The sequence below is a fragment of the Tribolium madens genome, unplaced genomic scaffold, assembly GCF_015345945.1.
Source record: "Tribolium madens isolate multiple individuals breed KSU strain unplaced genomic scaffold, Tmad_KSU_1.1 Scaffold_96;HRSCAF=242;Tcas5.2_LG5, whole genome shotgun sequence".
NCBI lineage: Eukaryota > Metazoa > Arthropoda > Insecta > Coleoptera > Tenebrionidae > Tribolium > Tribolium madens.
Genome location: NW_025401068.1, coordinates 15416776 through 15438242, shown reverse-complemented (window position 1 = coordinate 15438242; position 21467 = coordinate 15416776). Strand labels below are relative to the sequence as shown.

Sequence of the window (21467 nt, the reverse complement as noted above, 5' to 3'; positions counted from 1 at the left end):
CAACTATGTGCTTTATATTTAATTTTTTCAAAATTTTTTTTTACATAAATTGCAATTTTGACAAAAAAAATTGCATAACTCAAAAACAAAACAAAATTTCGTTCTGAAAATACGATGACATTTTTTATATTAATTTATATTAATTATTATTTTCTGGAACGATTAAAAATAAAACCGCTTGGTTCCATACTTTATTTTCACCCTGTATGTACTTCAACTACACCACTTAAATGTCATGTTCGAGTGAATTTGTCAATTTGAGTTTGACAGTAACATTATTGTCGTCGTTGAAAGTCTTTTTGGTATAATTTCGAAGTATTTTTCGTTTATTGATTGATTTCTTGCTTCTGTTCTGAGTCTCATTCTTTTAATAATTCCTTACGATTAAGTAACTTCCATGAAATCAGGCATAAATGCACTTGTGTTAGTGTAAAAAATTGAAATAATAAGGGGTCACCGATAAAAATTAGCCCCCCATCATCCTTTATTTATTCTACAAAAAATGGGGTCAATCTTATAAAAAAAAACATTCAAATGCTGTTTTAGTACTTTACATAGTGTGTCTGCTTTGGCACAAATCACACTCTACATATAAAATTGCGATTATTTGAGGTAAATAATTTAATTTAAGCATTTCTTTAAGAATTTTTTTTTGCAAATCTAGAATTTTTTTAACGTAGTACATCTAACACTTTCTTAGTCTCTTCAACTGTTTTTTGTAGCACGATGTTTTGAAACGTCTCGATTGGCATTTTTACTACTAAATTTAAACATTTCCCTAAGAATTTTTCTTCTTTTGAAAATCAAAAAGTCAGTACATTTAACACTTTCTTTTTACTCCAAGCCAAAGTAATTTTCTTATTTTCATAAGATTAAAAGCTTTTTGAAGGATGTAAGATGCAACTTTATTCTGTAGACGTCTTGAATTTCAACTTTTTCTTTTTTCTTACCTGGAAGAATGCATAAGATCGTCTATCGTTTTAAACCCTTAAAAAAACTCAATGTAAGAAATTATTTATCCACGCTTCTTATGTCTATGATGATTCCTATTTACGAAATACCGATTTTGCATCTATTTTCTTCTCAACATACCCACTGTTTTTTAGAAAATCGGTTTTATACTAATGTACACTAAAAATCCGAGTTTTAGATACAACATCCAAAAACATTGGAAAACATATTGATCTAATAAATACACTGCATGTAGAACGTCATTTCCAATCTATTGGAAATAGTATTTTAACTGACGTTAAAAATAAATGCAAAAGAATTTATTTCTATTCAATTTTTGTTTTTTTTTCATTTTTTTTTTTTTCATTTCTTCTTAAAGAATTCTTTCTTGTTTTTTCTTTTTGTTTTCGAGAGGCTGGCAATGATTTTTTTCTTTACTTTTAGTTATTAAGTAACTTCCGAATTTATTTTTATTTCAATTTTATATTGTTTATATAATTATTTTTATTTTTATGTTATAATTGTTTTTTTTTATCAATTTTCTTTTGAGGTTAAATTGAATAGCTTCAAGCTAGACTTCGCCTCCGCATCTTTGTATTACTTTTAATTAATTAATAATGACCTTTATTATTATTATTATTATTTTTATTATTATTACATTAAATTTTAAATGCCTTTGCAAAGAATCGTAGAAAACAACACTTTCATCAATAAACAACTTCTAACTCGTAGATATTGAACCTAACGTCAAAAAATTGTGAGGAGAAACGTCAGATGACGCACCGGTCAACCCCCGTGATTTTTCCCATAGAGTTAATAAAGCCACTTTCTACTCCACTAGTGTATTTCTGTTTTGTTCCTTCTGTTAATTTAGTTTAGTGAATTGGTGATGCATGTTTTGTGTGCCAACTCGAATAATGCACATCCAAACTCATCCGTGAAAATTTTCAGCACCTCCAAGGATCACTTTAATTCCTCCACGTCAAGTGGTTCGTCCTGGCGACAACGCTTACATCCAATGCAGTGCCACAGGCCAACAACCAATAACAATTCGCTGGGTACCAGTCGGACGCTCGTTTCCCCCATCTGTGACCACTCGTGATGGCTTAATTCAATTCAATAATATTAAACTAAGTGATGCTGGACGTTATCGTTGTACTGCAGTTAACACTGCTGGAGAAGCTGATGCTGTTGCTGATGTTATCGTTGAAGGTTCGCTTTTCGAACACTTGCTTTAGCCCAGTCAAATTATACAAAAATAGGGCGATCGGTGAAAAAAAAATCCTAGAGAGTTGGAATTTTTTTTAAACGCTTTCTTTTTTCTTGGGTAGACATATATCAAAAGTCCTTGAAGGTGGGGGGCGAGCTCGAGGAGGGGGAGGGGGCTAAAGGTGTCTTTTTTGTTTTTTTGCTTATATCTCGGAAACTATTACTCCTAACGGTTTTTGCCTGCTTATCAAAATTAAAGCCTACAAAATTTCCTACAAAAATGGTCCTTTGCATTTTTGTTGTAGGACTGACTGTAAGCGAGTTATAGGGCTGACAAAAAACATCATWWAAAAAAATGTGCTTTATCCGTATTTAAAACAGAAAAATAAAATCGCCAATGTGATGGGACTTGAAAAGCAAAGAAAGATTATTATTACAAGTCCAGAAGTAAGAAAAAAATTAACTTTTCTCTCTACTGCGTCAGAATAATGAAGTTTTAATAACAGATTTGCTCGTTTCAGATAAAGCAAAAACAACCCTTGCTTTTAAAGTGTTACTTTATCTAGTCAAAAGAGTTTATAAAGAAGTAGTTTAACATCTGCTATAGAAAAAAAGTATTTTCTTTGCTTTTTGGGCGTAAAATCAAAGGTAAAAATTTGTTTCCTTTTTATTGGCTATTATAAAATGTATTATTAAGTTTAGAATTTTGATTATAAAAGAAATAACTTGAAATTGGCAAAAAAAATCTGGCATTTAAAACTAGTTCTACAATCTTGATTTTTGAAAGCTAGAATTCAAGTCAAGCAAAAATGTTTTTTCTTTGCAGTTTTGGCGTAAAATCAAAGGTAAACTTTTTTTCCTCTTGTAAACTTAATCCGGYAARATACTGTATACTTGCAAAATACATTTCTTAAATAAATTTATTTTATTAATCTTGTGATTTGAAAAAACTMAAAGCAAATTGAATTTATTAGGTGCAACACTTCATTAGAGAGTCTATAAAGTCTTTGGAGTCGTTCTCATATGCTGCATCTTCGTCTTCAACTTAAACATTGAAAACCGATTTACAGTCTTGTTCAGTACAATATTAATAAATAGATGATTTAATATCGATGATTTATTTATTATTCCATAGACTTAGGTCTCTATAAAGCTAGATAATTACCTTTGTTATGTATAGGATTCAGTTATAGTAGTCTCGTTCTTCGCATGGGCTATGTTTATGAATAAATATTAAATGTTATTTTCATAAAGTGTCGTCACAGTGCACTTCTGCACTCTCAAAATTCGAAATTTCATGTTTCTAATTTTGTTTTTAAGAAGCATTTAAACTCTATTTTGTTTCATTAAAATTTGAAAAGTGCACTTTTACACTCTCTAAGGATCATATTTTCTAAATTTAAAGTTTTTATATCCCTTTAAATGTGTACACCGTTTTATTCCCTTAAAAACTAATTTTCCAAAAATCTGATTTTAGTGCTCCTTTACACCTCTAAAGAATTTTATGTTTATATCTTTGTTTAAACATTTACACCTCATTTAACCCACTTACAGATTGATTCTCTCTTTCATCCAAAATTTTTATTTATATCTCCGTTTAAATGTTTACTCTACACATATACTTACCATATACTAATGAAATGTGTTTCAAAGGATTTTTAATGCAATTTTATGTAGACTTCAAACTTTTGAAGCCTACGGTTAGTCCTTCGACAAAAATAAATAGGACCATTTTTGTAGGAAATTTTGATGTAGAAATAGAAAATTCTGCAAAAATTACATAAACGATGAGTTTGTATTTATAGACCCTCGTGACTCCCCCTTCCTTTAATGAAGTATTGGACCCAGTAAATTCAATTTACTGTCAGTTTTTTTTTTTAAATTACAAGACTAATTCTGTTTTAAATGCAGATAAAGCACATTTTTTTAAATGATGTTTCTTTTCTGCCCTATAACTCGCTTATGGTTAGTCCTACAACAAAAATGCAAAGGACCATTTTTGTAGGAAATTTTGGAAGCTTTAATTTTGATAAGAAGATAAAAGCCTATAGGAGTGATAATTTCCGAGATATAAGCAAAAAACCAAAAAAAGACACCTTTAACCCCCTCCCCCTCCTCGAGCTCGCCCACCACCTTCGGGGACTTCTGATATATGTCTACCCAAGTGTAAAGAAAGCATTTAAAAAATTCCAACTCCAGGATTTTTTTCCACCGATTTGTCTAATTTGACTGGGCTACTTGGCAAATTTCACAACTCTTTTCTTACAGAAAACGTGCACAAACCGTCTCTAACTGCCGAAAACCGCCAACAAACGGGTCCAATAGGGTCAACAATAACACTCCGATGCAGAGCACACGACTCCAGTGTTATTCCCAACATTAAATGGTTCCGTGAGAGATTACCACTTCCACAAAACTCCCAAGTCCAGGGTGAAATTCTCACGATTTACAATCTGCAACCGCAGGATGAAGGCCGTTATTATTGTGAAATGCCAACAGATGGAGGCAGTTCCAGTGACTATGTCGACTTGCAAGTTACCAGTAAGTTGTTTGGTTAGACTAGCCCAGAAGTGTTCTAGTAGTTGGTTTTACTTCTGTGTTGGTTTTTGTTTTATGATAGACTTTAGTTTATTTATTGCATGGTTTGACCAAAAGGTTCATGGTCTTGTCGATCAAACCAATGGAAATGTAGAAACAATGTGTGCATTCCCGTTTCACAGTATTGTGACAACAATGATGACTGTGGTGATAACAGTGATGAGGACAACTGTAGTCATAGGATACGACGGGGTTTGTTATGCTTTCTTTGTTTCTAGCTCTTCGTGTCGTCAGTGGCCACTGTAGAGGGTGCTATTCGGTCTTGTTTGGGCGTTTGTGTGTCTCAAAATCTTACAAAAATCGGTTCAGACTTTACAATAATACTGTCATAAACGACAATTTTTCTGTAAACTTTAAGCTTATGTTTAATAATAATACTACTATTACTAAAATTTTTGTGTTCAATGTTGCAAAAGTATGATTTTACAGAGTATGGATAAGTTCTAAAGTCTGAAACAATATTTTCATGTTGAAAAAGCTTTTTTAGTTCGGTTTCTTTAGTCGTTTGTGCTTTTGTATTGTATACCACTAATGCCAATGTGATTTGTGTGTATAATAAAAACTTATTGATATCTAATTCTAGTAAAAAAGTGAAATAATGCTCTTATTTAATCTATATTTTTTAAATAATTTTAAATACAGCGCCTTTGGACTTTTTACAACAAGATTAAGATAAATAAGATTTTTATGCAGTCTATCAGCAATCCAACATTTATAGTGAGATACTGACAGTTTAATATGAAAAAAAAACTCAAACCTTATTGTTTCAAAATTAAATAGTAATATGCTAAAATTGCTATTATTACTTGAATGAAAATTTTATACTATAAAAATCTTTAAATTTGAACACATTTGTAACACATTGCTTTTGTTTTGTAAATATGCTCTACTTTTTTATTTAAAAAAAAAAACAACAGGAAAGTTCAGACAGAGTGAAACATTTTCCAAAAACGTAAACATTATTGTATTTTACAAGTATCAAACATTCTGCATGTACGTTATTAACAAGGCTCAATGGCACTGCAACTCAATTCGTTACTTTTTTAAATAAGAGCACAATTTTGATTTTTTTGCAAGAATGAAACATTGTGTAATAACTGCTACAACTACAGTGCTTTTAATTAGATTTCTGATTGTGTTGTGATTTTTTTTCTACTTTGTGTTCGCACTAAGCCCTAAAAACGGCTATAAAAATTATACTAAAAAGAGGGAAATTTAGTCTTATAATGTTGGCGACCTAACCGTTTTTCCATCGAACTGTCAGTGTCAATCAACCTAACGCAAATCAAATTATTCAAATACGAAATTTTCGCTGTGTTTGGTTTAATTAATCATCGCAAAAAATATTCAGAATGAACATTATGATTATCGTGGTGTTTGCGCACTTACTGTTACTTTTGAGGCTTCTGTGGTTAGGTTTTGCCGGCAACTTACTAAACAATCTCACAGGGAGTAAATTTTTCATCATATTTGCCGTCAAGGTCCGTATTTCTAGAGGCGTACATTGCAAAACGTCTTCGACACCTTCGAAATTTATTTTTACGAATAAAATAATATTTCAAATTAGTTTATTTCATAGCTACCTAGCCAAGTAGCCACCGCGCAATGTTGCAAACTGCCGCAAAATTCCCTACATTCCGAAATTTTATTTTTTTTGTTTAAAAAAGTGCAAAGTAGAAAAAATACTGTATGATATCTCGTTTATAAGGCATTTTATCGCACTACTGCTTTAAACCCGTGCCTGCGATAAAATGCTTCTTATAAAACTCACGCACACTTCACGCCGATAAATTAGATTTCTTTCTTTTATTATAAATCTAACAAAAAAAGCTGGAACCTTAATTTGTTATTTATGTTGTGTGTCTATACCTATCGTCAACCTTTGAATGAAAATTTAAAATAAAAATAACATTCGCAAAAAATAAATAAACTTTATTATGAGAATGCTAATCGCGACCTCTGACGGCCGGGACAGAACTAAAATTTATCGAAAATGGTCTGGACTATTACTAGTAGGCTACCCCTGATAATGACGTTTCAAATTAATTTATTTCCCCAAGTAGCCACCGCGCAATCTTGCCAACTGCCGCAAAATTCCCTACATTTCGAGATTTCAATTTTTTTCTTTAAAAAAGTGCAAAGTAGAAAAAATACTATATGATATCTCATTTATAAGGCATTTTATCTCACTTACTGCTTTAAAAGCAAAATGCTTGTTATAAAACTCGTATCATAATATACTATTTTGTTATTCAGTATTGTTAGATTCAGAGGTTACTCCGATCAGAAATTTACTTAAAGAAATGATGTTTTGGTACATGGTATTGTGTTTTAGTGGTGTTTTAAATTCATTGTAAATTGTAGGGCCCTCCACCGTAACGGTACCATCACCATCTCTCCACATAACACCATCAGAAAGAACCTACAGAGCCGGAGAACACGTTGACCTCAATTGCCAATCAAGTGAACCTGGAGTGATAACAACATGGTCAAAACTGGCCGGTTGGTTTGAAAATAATGTTCAAAGTGCCGGTGGTGTCTTAAGAATACCATCAGTACGACCGGAAAATTCAGGAGTGTACCGATGTGAAGCTACCGGTTACCAAGGTGTATACCACAAGGATTACCACTTAGAAGTCATAGGTACCTATCTAAATTAAATTCGTTTGTGTTAGACACAATTTTGGGATTTTTAGACCGCGATTTGAATTTGGATGAACCTCCACTGGAAATTAAAACAGCACCTCAAGGTTCCACTGTTATATTGGAATGTAAAACGGATTTGGAACCACCAGTGAACTATTTATGGACGAAACAGGGACGAAATCTCCCAGATAACGTTGATGTGCACAGCGTAAGTAATAGTCCAGTCAAATTAGACAAATCGGTGGAAAAAAATCCTAGAGAGTTGGAATTTTAAGCGCTTTTTTACACTATATCAAAAGTCCCCGAAGGTGGAGTGCGAGCTCGAGGAGGGGGAGGGGGTTAAAGGTGTCTTTTTTTGGTTTTTTGCTTATATCTCGGAAATTATCACTCTATCTTCTTATCAAAATTAAAGCTTACAAAATTTCCTACAAAAACGGTCCTTTGCATTTTTGTTGTAGGGCTAACCGTAAGCGAGTTATAGGGCAGAAAAATAAACATCATTTAAAAAAATGTGCTTTATCTGCATTTAAAACAGAATTAGTCTTGTAATTAAAAAAAAAAACTGACAGTAAATTGAATTTACTGGGTCCAATACTTCATTAAAGGAAGGGGGAGTCACGAGGGTCTATAAATACAAACTCATCGTTTATGTAATTTTTGCAGAATTTTCTATTTCTACATCAAAATTTCCTACAAAAATGGTCCTATTTATTTTTGTCGAAGGACTAACCGTAGGCTTCAAAAGTTTGAAGTCTACATAAAATTGCTGTAAAAATCCTTTCAAACACATTTCATTAGTATATGGTAAGTATATGTGTAGAGTAAACATTTAAACGGAGATATAAATAAAAATTTTGGATGAAAGAGAGAATCAATCTGTAAGGGGGTTAAATGGGGTGTGAATGTTTAAACAAAGATATAAACATAAAATACTTGAGAGGTGTAAAGGAGCACTAAAATCAGATTTTTGGAAAATTAGTTTTTAAGGGAATAAAACGGTGTACACATTTAAAGGGATATAAAAACTTTAAATTTAGAAAATATGATCCTTAGAGAGTGTAAAAGTGCACTTTTCAAATTTTAATGAAATAAAATAGAGTTTAAACGCTTAAAAACAAAATTAGAAACATGAAATTTCGAATTTTGAGAGTGCAGAAGTGCACTGAGACGACACTTTATGAAAATCAACATTTAATATTTATCCATAAACATAGCCCATGCGAAGAACGACACTACTATAACTGAATCCTATACATAACATAGGTAATTATCTAGTTTTATAGAGACCTAAGTCTATGGAATAATAAATAAATCATAGATATTAAATCATCTATTTATTAATATTGTACTGAACAAGACTGTAATTCGGTTTTCAATGTTTAAGTTGAAGACGAAGATGTAGCATATGAGAACGACTCCAAAGACTTTATAGACTCTCTAATGAAGTGTTGCACCTAATAAATTCAATTTGCTTTCAGTTTTTTCAAATCACAAGATTAATAAAATAAATTTATTTAAGAAATGTATTTTGCAAGTATACAGTATATTTCCGGATTAAGTTTACAAGAGGAAAAAAAGTTTACCTTTGATTTTACGCCAAAACTGCAAAGAAAAAACATTTTTGCTTGACTTGAATTCTAGCTTTCAAAAATCAAGATTGTAGAACTAGTTTTAAATGCCAGATTTTTTTGCCAATTTCAAGTTATTTCTTTTATAATCAAAATTCTAAACTTAATAATACATTTTATAATAGCCAATAAAAAGGAAACAAATTTTTACCTTTGATTTTACGCCCAAAAAGCAAAGGAAATACTTTTTTTCTATAGCAGATGTTAAACTACTTCTTTATAAACTCTTTTGACTAGATAAAGTAACACTTTAAWAGCAAGGGTTGTTTTTGCTTTATCTGAAACGAYCAAATCTGTTATTAAAACTTCATTATTCTGACGCAGTAGAGAGAAAAGTTAATTTTTTTCTTACTTCTGGACTTGTAATAATAATCTTTCTTTGCTTTTCAAGTCCCATCACATTGGCGATTTTATTTTTCTGTTTTAAATACGGATAAAGCACATTTTTTTWWATGATGTTTTTTGTCAGCCCTATAACTCGCTTACAGTCAGTCCTACAACAAAAATGCAAAGGACCATTTTTGTAGGAAATTTTGTAGGCTTTAATTTTGATAAGCAGGCAAAAACCGTTAGGAGTAATAGTTTCCGAGATATAAGCAAAAAAACAAAAAAGACACCTTTAGCCCCCTCCCCCTCCTCGCCCCCCACCTTCAAGGACTTTTGATATATGTCTACCCAAGAAAAAAGAAAGCGTTTAAAAAAATTCCAACTCTCTAGGATTTTTTTCCACCGATCGCCCTATTTTTGTCTAATTTGACAAGGGCCACTTTTGAGTTGTTTTTCCAGCGTTCGATTCAACTAAATGAAGTCAACAGCATGGATGCAGGTGTTTACACTTGCTCACAAAACAACGGTGACCGTAAAATTGATACAACTACAGTATTAACTGTCACTGGAATAGTACCCCATTTCGCTCAAGCACCCACTAGTTACATTGCATTAGAAAATACAGTTGATTTGTATATTCAATTCAATTTCGAAATATCGTTTAAACCCCAAAACGGCGATGGTTTATTACTGTATAACGGTGATAAGGGTAGTGATAAAAACGGGGACTTTGTTTCACTTTCGCTCGTCAATGGGGTACCCGAGTTTAGGTTTAATTTAGGAGGGGGAGTAGCTACAGTAAGGGCCGACCGTCCAGTGACCCTCAACGAGTGGCATACCATTAAAGTCATAAGATACCGAAAGAAAGGTAATTTTAATTTAGAAAGCAAAATTTGGCTTTGACAATTATTTCTTTTTCTAGTAACCATGTTCGTCGATGGTACAGGACCATTTATTGGTAACGCTGAAGGAAAATACATCGGGCTTGATCTTTCCGAACAATTGTATCTGGGTGGAGTCCCCGATTTTGATGAAATTTCTCCCGAAGTTGGAGTTTTGAATGGATTTGTGGGTTGCATTAGCCGATTCAAGATCGGTTTCAACTACATAGATATCACAAAACAAGCTAAATATAAACATGGTATCACCACGTGTGAAACTTGTTCACATGATAAATGCAAAAATAGGGGCGTGTGTCAAGAAGCCTTGTCTCCTGAGGGATATTCGTGTATTTGCACCCCTGGGTATAGTGGGCCCAACTGTGAAAAGCTGAAAGGAGAAGCTTGCTCGCCATGTAAGTTGATTTTTTATTGCTTTTTTTTTGGTGTCTTGCTTTGGCAAAACTCTCCCAAAATTATGTCATTGAATTTAAGAAGTGAATTTTTTTTTGTTTAATTTTTCAAATTGTTTTTTCTATAACTTTTTGAAAATTTTGTTGTATTTTGGAAAACAACACTGACTTTTTTCATGTGGTTTTACAGGACTTCCGCAAGTCTTCCTATTTTTGCTGAATTTAGTGTATTTAGTATTTAGAAAATTTAAAAACAATATAATTTTTTGTATAGTACAAAAGAAAAAATCAATAAATAACATATGCAATAAAAAGTGTAAAGAAAATAGTATATGTACAAAGTTGCAAGTGCTTCAAGTTCTTAAGTTTTGAAAAACAATACACTACTATTAAATTTGAAAAAAAAATTCGGCAGCAATTAAAAAAATTACTTTTTTGAAAATTTGCTAGAATGTTGCTGAATACAGCTTGGGAGTATCAACTTTTCATTAATACAATTAATTTGATGTAAAAATTAAATAAATGTTCTCAAAAATTAGTCAGTATTGGTTCTTGATTTTTTACTAATTTCCAAAACTATAAAAAATTACTGTTTTTTAATGTTTTTTTTTTAATTTTACATGCAAATCTGTATGAAGAGGTAAAAAAATGTTTTTTTTTAATTTTTTCTACGAGTGAAAAGGTTAAGTTTACGAATGACGAAGTCACGAGTCGATAAAGAATCTTTAGCGTCGTTTTATTTTGTACTCACCTACCAGAATTTCTTGAATATAAAAGTAGATAAAAATTACTTTATTTCACTACTTTATCACTCTACAACATTGAGTACAAAATAAATGATTTTTTTCAAAAAATCGTAAAAACATCTTGTAGAAAAAATTTTCTAGTTTTTGAAACTATTTTTACATTCCCTGTGGTGTCATTATTGATTGCGAAGATATCGATTATCAAAAACAAAAAGATCCTTTTTATTTTCGTTAAAAATCAAATATTTCAGCAACAAATTCACGTAAAAAAGACAAATTGAAGCTGAATAAACAAGCTATCGGACCCATGCATTGATTTAACTAATAAAAATTTCCCCAAGTCCGTGGACCAAAAAAAAAAATATTTTTTTTCTTCGGCTTTTTCTTAGGATTACGTAATAATTGTAGCTCAGAATTTTTTTTGCTAACAGATCTCAAGACTAGAAACTTGAAGCTTTAAAATAGATTTTTTTAAATCTGAATACGACCATTTTTAATATTTCAAAAATCATCAAAAAATGTAAGACATTTTTTTACTCTAAATAATTTGGAACAGTAGGTATACCGGGTGTGGCATCGGTTACGCCACTTCTAATTAATTAAAACTGGCGATATTTCATATAACTAACTAATTATTGATAGGGTATATGTATTTTTCTAATTTTTCTAATTTTTTTTGATAGTAAATGATAATAAAAATAAAAAAAATAAAATAATATAATAATAAAATAAAATAATAATAAATAATAAAAGACCACTTTGAAGGGTCTTTTTGTTGTAAAACTTGGAATCTTATCCCAATTACAGTTCCCCATTGTCACCTAAATTTATAAAAATAATTTTTAAATGTAATATGAAAAATTACGTTTAATTCAAAATCTAATTGGTATTTTTTTTCTGATTTTGTAAACAATCGTAGGAACTGAATCTGCGTGGGTCATTATAAAAATTGGAAAATTACTTTTTAATTTTTTTGGCTTTGTAAATGAAAAATTACTAAAAAAATAGGAACTGTACCTTATGAATGCCCAAGTAAGTGTGAAAAAATTCAACAATTTTATTTAATTAGAAGTAGGGATTTCTTTTCTGCTTGTAACGGATACTACACTCGGTATGTAAAATGTTTTCTCGTTTTGAACTATTTTTCAAGGAGTTTTTCACTGAAAAGCTTAATTTTGAATTAATTTGAAAAATAGAAAAACAAAATAGAACATAAACGATGAATTTGATCCATTTTCTCGAAGGGGAAAATAGAAAAATAAAAAATTTAATATCTTTCACACTAGAAGATTAGAATAAACACGAAATTCCAAATATTATTTATTAAGAGTTATTATTTTTTTACCTTAAGCAAGAGTACAGTTGCGGACAAGTTTAATTGTCAAATGTCAGTCATGATGACAGTAAAAGGTTTACAGTGAACTTTTTGAAATTACAGAAAAATACTGCCCTAAATTTTATTCCGTTATGTATGATCGTAACTTTGTATTTGTACTATTTTTTTTTATTTTTACTCTTAAATATTTGTTTATGTTCTGACATATTTCTACAGGGTGTCCCACGAGTAATAATGAATCTAAAAATTTTTTTGAAGCAACCAACATTACATTTCAAAGATAACGTAGTTTTAATAAATTAAAAATAGTAACTAAACAGCACTTCAACTTTAATTTATAAAATGTCAAACCTTGGAGAATTCGGTGAGAATTACTAAGATGTTGCCGAAAAGACCAACAAGATTCTCATTTATGAAGAATGTTTGAAAAACACTTCGCAGACTGCACGTTTCTATCCAAATAGACGGACTTCCTAAAACTGGAGTAAAGTCATTTTGACTGATAGAAAGTTGTCAAAAATAAAAATACGATTACTATGTTTAACTACTTAAAACGAAATATTTTAATATCCACGTTATCTATGAAATGTAATGTTGGTTGCTTCAAAAAAATTTTCAGGCTCATTATTACTCGTGGTACCCCCTGTATAGAGTTTTTGTTTGAAAGATTTTATTTTCACATGCCGACGGTTTGACTTTAGATACTTGTGGGACCGGTCGATGTCTCGATAACGACAACGGCTTCGACTGCCTTTGCCCAATGGGTCGCGTAGGCCGCCGATGCGAAAGAGAAATTTCCGTAAATGAGCCGGCTTTCAGCAACGGCGCTTACATCGCCTATCCTGTACCAAAACTCCAAAGACGTTTCAAAGCCGCTCTGAAAATCAAGCCAACTGACACTCGTGACGGCATATTGTTATACTGTGCTGAAACAGATGAAGGACACGGAGATTTCGTCAGTTTAGCCATCAAAGACCGTCACATTGAATTCAACTTCAATGTAGGAGGACGACCTGTGACCATCCGCAGCGAGAAAGAAGTGAGACCTGGAGAATGGCATGTTTTAACAGCAACAAGAAGCTTAAGCGAAGGACGACTTATCGTCGATGGGGAAACGACATTCGGAACGACACCAGGAAACCATAAAACTCTGAATTTGTTAACTCGGTTGTATGTTGGCGGTTACGACAGTGAAAGTATTAAGATCAACGAAAAAGTTGGAGTCCACTCGGGTTTCAATGGTTGTATTTCGGAGGTTCGTTACACCAATTAGGAGAAATTGTTTTGAATTTGAATTTTCAGATCAAAATGTCGGGATTGGATTTGGATGTTATCAATTCTGCTGAGGATTCTGCTAATGTTATGGAGTGTAGCAGTTTGGATAACGAAGTTGATAACAATGTCGGTGGATTCGAATATGTTCATGAAAATACACCAACTACACCATCTTATAATAGTAGAAGAACCGGATGTTCAAGCAATCCCTGTAAGAATGGTGGGCAATGCTACCCCTTGTCACCGATGGATTACAACTGCAATTGTTTGAATGGATTCAGGTAATTTTAGTAGAGGTCAGGAAATCGAAAGGCGGAGTGGGGAAACTTGAGCAGTGGCGTAACACAGGAAAAAAGGGAACTGTAGACTTGTAGAGTTGCATTTTTTCACGTCCGTAAAAAAAATCATGAACTATCACTTCAAAAAATTATAAGAAAACTTACGTAATTATGTTTTTTATAGATTTTTTAACGGTCAAATGTACATGATCCCTTCAACCACTATAATGCATTAGTTTATATTATTAAAAAATTGATAAAAGTGTTATGTACCAAAAAACAAGCTTTATTTTCTAATATAAACTTTGTGATAATTATTGCTTTATAAAAATATTTCAAGTTTAACAACATATTTATAAATGAAATTCCAACGACACAATATAGTCCACTTTATGCTGTCTCGAAAATTAACATTCTCATTTAAAAGATTTTTTCTTGTTTACTGGATGTAATTTTGAAGCTAGTTTCGACTCCTCGGAAACCGTTTTCCATATTAACACCATATTTTTCAATAAGAGACGGAATTAGCTCGAAGTATTTAGACAAAAATATACCGAAAAGTCACCAAATTAAGTAAAAAATAATGAATTTTGCCAATTTACATCACGTTTTTTTTGTAAGATTCTATTAAAACATATTGGGTTGAAAGCACGTTTTTCAGTTAAAAATTTACTAAGTCATTTCGTCACAAATCGCTAATTTTACTCAAAAATGGTGTTATTTTTACTTTTTTAGATTGTGCTAAAACGTTGGTTCAAATAATAATACAATTTTTCTATTTTAGGACGTTTTTTAGTCAGAATTGCAATTATTTTGAAAATTTTCGTCGAAAATAAAGCAACAAATGAATAAACTATCACGAAAATAAAATTATTTTTGCTTCTTTGGAAAGTTTAAGCATGTTTTTAGCCGAAAAATCATCTGGTGGCTTTTCCAAACGTTTTAGCAGATTTTTCATCCAAAAGCACAAAATAAGCCGAAAAATCACATAATTAATTCCAAAATGATGTTATTTTTGCCTCTTTCTAACATTTAGTTGCGTTTTTTGAGTCTAAAACACAGTTTTTCCTTTAATTTTTGCTTAAACATACCAAAAAATTAATACATATACCAGACTAATTCAAAAATGACATAATTTCTGCTCTTTTCAAGCGTTTTAACATATTTTTCAATAAAAAATTACTTTGCAAAATTTAGTCAAAAATACGTCGAAAAGTCATTGAATTAAGTAAAAATTGTGTTAGTTTTGCTTTTTTTAACATTTATTTATTATTATTATCTTTTTCAATAAAAGAATATTGCGAAAAAATTGTTTGAAAAGAAAATGGCAGTTTTCAAAAAAATGCTACACCTTTATCCACTCACCCCTTCAAATGTCAAGAGTCATAACAAATGTATAAATATTTTGCGTTAAAAAATGACACTCTACGACATTCAAATGAGTAAAAAAATTAAAGGCTGTGGCATTTTTTTCACCCTTCCAATGCGAAATGTATTTTTTTATTAAAAAAATTAATGAAAAATTTTACACGTTATTTGACGGACGTGAAAAAAATATTTTTCATTAGATATTATGGGTGGACATAAAACAATGGGACATCCAAAATTTGCTCATTGTGTTTGAAATGCAAACTTTAAAAGCAGACGTTTCAAAAATTTTCGCTTTTGTTACAGTGGAAAAGACTGCGAAATTGAAACTAACATCTGCGAGCAAAAAATCCCATGTCAAAATGGGGGTACATGCAGTGGAAATGCAACAGGATATGAGTGTAGTTGTCCACTTCTCTTCTCTGGCAAAAATTGTGAACTCCGTAAGTAAACAAAACATCCAACTAAACGTGGAACTACACCCACTTGTTCACAGGTGTCGAATTAAGAAACGATGCAAATTTTAACGGCAAAGGCTACTTGGAATTCGACAGAGAGCTCCTTGACCACATCAGAGAAAACGAAGACGAGCTTATTGCAGTCGAATTGTCGACAAATTCAAGCGACGGATTGGTCTTTTGGCACGGACAAACTCCCAACGAAGACGGTCAAGGCAAAAATTACATTTCTCTTGGAGGTTCGTGTTTTTTCTTTTTTTTTTTTTTTCAATTCCGAAATTATCACTTGATTATTTGCAGTTGTCAATGGATATTTGGAATTCAGTTACGATCTAGGTTCAGGTCCTGCGATAATTAGAAACACGCAGAAGCGAGTCGATGATGGACAAAGACACAGTGCCATCTTGAAACGCAGAGGTCGTGTTGGCTCCATCGAAATCGACAATGCTTACACTCAAACGGGTGAATCCCCCGGTTTTACGAACACGTTATCATGCGCTGGAAATATATACTTGGGAGGAGCTCCAAACATTGGCTTGATGACTGGAAGAAGGTTTAATCATGGTTTTGATGGCTGCATTCACGCTTTCGAGCTACAAAATTTAAAAACACTTGATTTGGGAATAAGAGCAATCTCTGGAGTTAATGTTAAACCATGTTCTAGGTGAGTAAAAGTCAGAAAATCGCAGAAGGATGTCGATAGGCATACTCGAAACTTGAGCAGTGGCGTAACATAGAACTATTCTGTGGTAAAAAGGGAATTGTAAGGTTGATACACTGATATTAAATGTACAATTAATTAATACAGGAACTAAATTGCAAAATTAATTCGTTTTAATTTCTGACAAATGTCAAGAGTCATAGCAAATGTATAAATATTTTGCGTTAAAAAGTGACACGCTACACTTTTTTTTTCATTCAAATGAATAAAAAAATTAAACGCTTACAAAAAATTTAACATTTTACACTTTATTTGCCGGACGTGAAAAAAATATTTTTCGTTAGGTACATCGGCGGACATAAAAAATGGGACATCCAAAATAAAACTATTTTTAAGCAATTTGGTGGTTTCGATTTTTTTTTTCGAGAAAATTTTACAATATAATCATGTTAAAGCCTAAGAGTTAGGTAAAAATATCATAATATATATTTTTAACAATTTAGTGATTTTTGACACGCTATGGCAAAACTCTCGCGAAAAAACAGTTTTCAACTTATAAATCTGCTTGAACTTTCGAGAAAGGTAAAAAACATCATTTTCGGCCCAAATAATTGCGTTTCTAGCTGAAAAACTGAAAAGTTGGAAACTCTCAAGAAATGCAAAATTTAATGTAATTTCCGACTTGTGTTTATTTTGTTTAAAAAACAGTTAAAGCGAGTGAAACCAACAAAATAAACTCAATATCAATTGTTTTTGTGATTTTCAGGCGTGTTTGGACAAAATTTTGCAAAATAAATGAGCCTCTGGTTCAAAAACGAAGTAAGTCGAGCGAAACAAGCTAAAAGTAATATCAATTTCGATTTATTTTTATAAGTTTTTTGCCTGCTTCAAATAAATTCTTGAATTTTCTTTGTTTTTATCGCAAAAACGTGCTTAAACACTTGAAAAGGGTAAAAATAACGCCGTTTTTGGTCAAATTGTTGTATTTTTAGATGAATTTTAACGAAACTTTACGTTTATAGCTGAAAAAGTATTCGAAAAAGACAAAAATAAATTGTCATTTTCGATCCTGTTTAATGCAATCTTGTAAAAAAAAACACGCAGAACTACTTTTTAACCAATTTGAGAATTTTTCGACTTTTTTGAAATAATCAAGTTTCTGGTGGAAAATGCTCGAATTAAATAATTTAATTTTTAATTTTTAAGCGTGTTTGAACAAGATTTTGCAAAATAAATGAGCTTCTGGTTCAAAAACGAAGCGAAACAAGCTAAAAATAATATCAATTTCGATTTAATTTTGTAATTTTTAAGCCTGTTTCAATGCAATATATCGAACTTTTTTTGTTCTTATCTCTCAAAAACATCCCGAAATACTTGAAAAAAAAAGCCCGTTTTTGGGCTATTTTGACGAATTTGTGCGTTGTTTTTAATAAAAAAAAATTTGCCTGCTTCAAAGAAGCATTTCTTTGTTTTCATCTCAAAAACACTTGAAAAGGGCAAAAATAACGCCGTTTTTGGATTGTCTTTTACGAAATTTTGCGAAATAATTGTGTTTCTAGCTGAAAAAGTATTCGACAAGGACAAAAATAAATTGTCATTTTCGATCCTGTTTAATACAATCTTGTAAAAAAAAACAAGCAGAACTATTTTTAACCAATTTGAAAATTTTTCGAGTTCGAATAAATTTTCTGGTTGAAAACGTGGAAAATGCTCAAAAAAACAGTTTTTACAGTTCCAAAAAATCACCAGATATTAGAATTTTTACAAAAGTTTTCACCAAATCACCAGACTAACATGAAAATCACCAAATCTGGAAATTTCATCACACCTGGATTCCATTAACCTAAAACAAAAACAACAAAAAGAAATTGATTATGTTTTCAAACATACCTTAGCATGTACTTTAAATCTGGGGTTCTACTACTTTTAATTATAATTTGAAAAAATCCTGGGAATAATGATGAAGCAACGAAAATAGTGAAAAAACGAATACAAATGTCAGTCATGTCAGTTCAACAAACCATGTAGGTAAATAATCAAAGAAAAACAAAAACCCCATCTGCTATTATACCAGGGACATACGCAGGGCTACAAACTTAAATATGAAACTCCATAGCCAACCATTATGCCAATTTCAATGAAATCTACTATACATAGATTATTTGTTTTGTTCAAATAAATAAGTGCCACGCCACTGTTCTTAGCTGATTTCAGGACTCCCCTATATTTACAAATGGATCCTTCTACGATTTCCTAAACTTTAAAGAACTCTGATACGATGCCTTGAACTCTATGTACTTTCGGACACCCTAAATTCAAAACAAAAACTTCATGTACAAATTTCGAAAAAATAAATACCGATTGATACCGAAAATGCATAGAAATGCAGAAAAGGACATTGTGATTAATTTAAAATGTTCTTTCCATGCTGCGTAAATAAAGGATACGATGGATTCCGTCCTCGTTAATTTTTGCTGATTCGGATCAGTTTGACGAAATTGTTGAACCTCCTCCTGTTAACATAATCCATCCAAGACCCTCCAGTATGTCACATCAACGTCCCTGTCTTAATTTTTATCACGCCATTTACCTTTGCTGCATACAAATACTGTTGACAGACATTTGACTAAATAAACTGATCCGTTTTATTACGTAAATAATCGCAATAACTTCATGTGCTAGACAATAGACTAATAACGAAACATAAGTTTGTTCTAAAATTATAACATATCAAAACAAGTCCAATTATATATCTATTCCAAACAAAAGATTAAGTTGACTAGGTCGAATTGTAGAAATGTTAAAAGTTGTACATAAATAAGCAATTTGAAGGTAAATATTTTATTACCGTTAATTACATGATATAGACTGACGCTTTTTTATCCAATTAGTGCAACCTCTAATGGATTGTATATATTTAGGTAAGATAAGATGAAAGCAATTTTAAAATTGTCAACTCCAAGATTTTCTGTTACTAATTTCGTGTTTCTGTTTCAGCTTCGATGACCTATATGACGAAAATGACCTCGTGAATTGAGAACGACTATTAGTTTTAGTTAAAAAAGGGCAGTCAATTTAGTTGTCCAACAAGTGTTCACTTATTTGTGTTCATTTTATTTTATTCAAGATCATTACAAGTAGCAAAATGTTAATTGGTAAAACTCAGTAAATTAACATTTTGCCAATCTTATTCTATTCCCCAATGGAATAATTTTCTATTCTTTTAACTGCCATTTTTCTGGTCGATTCTTTTTTTATACATATACTATAATCTTTTTTATATGATTTTATCTTAAATAAAAAAATTGTGCCATTTTAGGGATAGTTTTAATAAGAAAGTAACTGTTGAAGAGCAATGTATACTTAAAAGGGTACATAAAAATAAGGTCCAATATGTAATTTATGAAAAAATCATCTTTCGACTTTTAGTATAGTCTTTTAATTTTTAATGGTGCTATTAACAAATTATAATGAATAAAGGCTTTGTTGATACAAGTTATATACTTCTGTGCTTTCTTTGTCCATATGTTGCTTACATTTTCATATTTTGATTAATTGTACCTATCATTTTTACTTTTTCAAATGAAAATGTATACAATGTGATTTTACAAAACGAAACAAAAACGTATCAGCAATGGTGATTAACAATAAAGTATAGTTATATAGGCTAAACATGTTTTATAAGTGCTTTAAATTGTTTCTTTCTCTATAGACTAAAAAGAAAAAACTAATTACGTGGAAAAATTATATAATATAATAAATCAATTGTATAAATTGCCTAAATTTTAAGAAATAACCGTGAAACTGATTTATTGGATGGCATTTATTATTGCTCCCATCTTAGTGCTGATGAATCTCTTTGATAAATGCCTTCTAATAACACGCATTGTTTGTAATTAACTATTTGTTATAAGTGCATTTTCAATAACTGAAGACAATAATTATTGAATAAATGTATGTAAAACTGATGCATTTAATTATCATTCTATCGAGTTCCTCATTAAGATGCTATATGTTTAGGTAAGTATAGAACCCCAAAGGCAACAAACTCGTAGTTTGGATTGATCGTACTATTTTAGAGCAATAATAAAAAACTAGTTTGAATTTTGTATTTTATGTTTCTCCTAAACCAATAATTAATAACTTCAAAACAAAAATGATTAGCACGCAATTACTTATTACTCAATATCTCTTAACTTGTTGTATTGTGTTCAGCGCGTAATTTTACGTCTAGAAAACCATATTTCAACCGTTTTTACGACTTAAGGTAAATTGACTATTTTTACGATTTTACTACCGCTCACCTTCAAAAACTCAAAAAATTCAAAATTTTTGAAACTTGACCCAATAACATTTTATGCACTTATTTGAGTCTTTAAGACCTCTAGAAATGTAAAAAACGTAAAATAGATCAATTTTAAAGTTGAAATTTTTTTTGATTTTTGTCGTGATTATGGTCGATTTTTGGCACCCGGAGCGGTCTAATGGCAATAATTCCGGACTTATTGGAGATAACCTCTTATATTTGGTACTGTTGGATAGAAAATTGAATTTTCTATCATATATTAAAAATTTCAGTGCTCTACGATGAATAGTTATCGAGAAAATTTCTGATAAAGTCAAAAATATCGAGAATTTAAATCCGACTATAACTTCAAAACTACTACGAATTTTGCAGTTTAATTGACGCCAATC

General features: G+C 31.0%; 1 protein-coding gene across 23 annotated transcripts in view; it reads left to right on the top strand.

Moving 5' to 3' along the window:
- The window catches only part of LOC123012509 (basement membrane-specific heparan sulfate proteoglycan core protein), a 266314-nt gene extending 245574 nt beyond the window's left edge, over window positions 1-20740 (top strand). For 22 of the 23 annotated variants that reach the window (XM_044410482.1, XM_044410479.1, XM_044410480.1 and 19 more), the window contains 13 exons: window positions 1903-2163; window positions 4429-4701; window positions 4816-4950; window positions 7123-7401; window positions 7455-7612; window positions 9819-10227; window positions 10282-10653; window positions 13434-13987; window positions 14035-14288; window positions 15960-16096; window positions 16150-16350; window positions 16412-16775; window positions 19770-20740. In XM_044410482.1, coding sequence (XP_044266417.1) covers window positions 1903-2163; window positions 4429-4701; window positions 4816-4950; window positions 7123-7401; window positions 7455-7612; window positions 9819-10227; window positions 10282-10653; window positions 13434-13987; window positions 14035-14288; window positions 15960-16096; window positions 16150-16350; window positions 16412-16775; window positions 19770-19809 — 3437 coding nt within the window. In that variant the 3' untranslated portion in view covers window positions 19810-20740. The remainder of the gene's footprint in view (window positions 1-1902; window positions 2164-4428; window positions 4702-4815; window positions 4951-7122; window positions 7402-7454; window positions 7613-9818; window positions 10228-10281; window positions 10654-13433; window positions 13988-14034; window positions 14289-15959; window positions 16097-16149; window positions 16351-16411; window positions 16776-19769) is intronic. The other variant, XM_044410476.1, reaches the window with a different exon arrangement.
- Window positions 20741-21467: the final 727 nt, after the last annotated feature.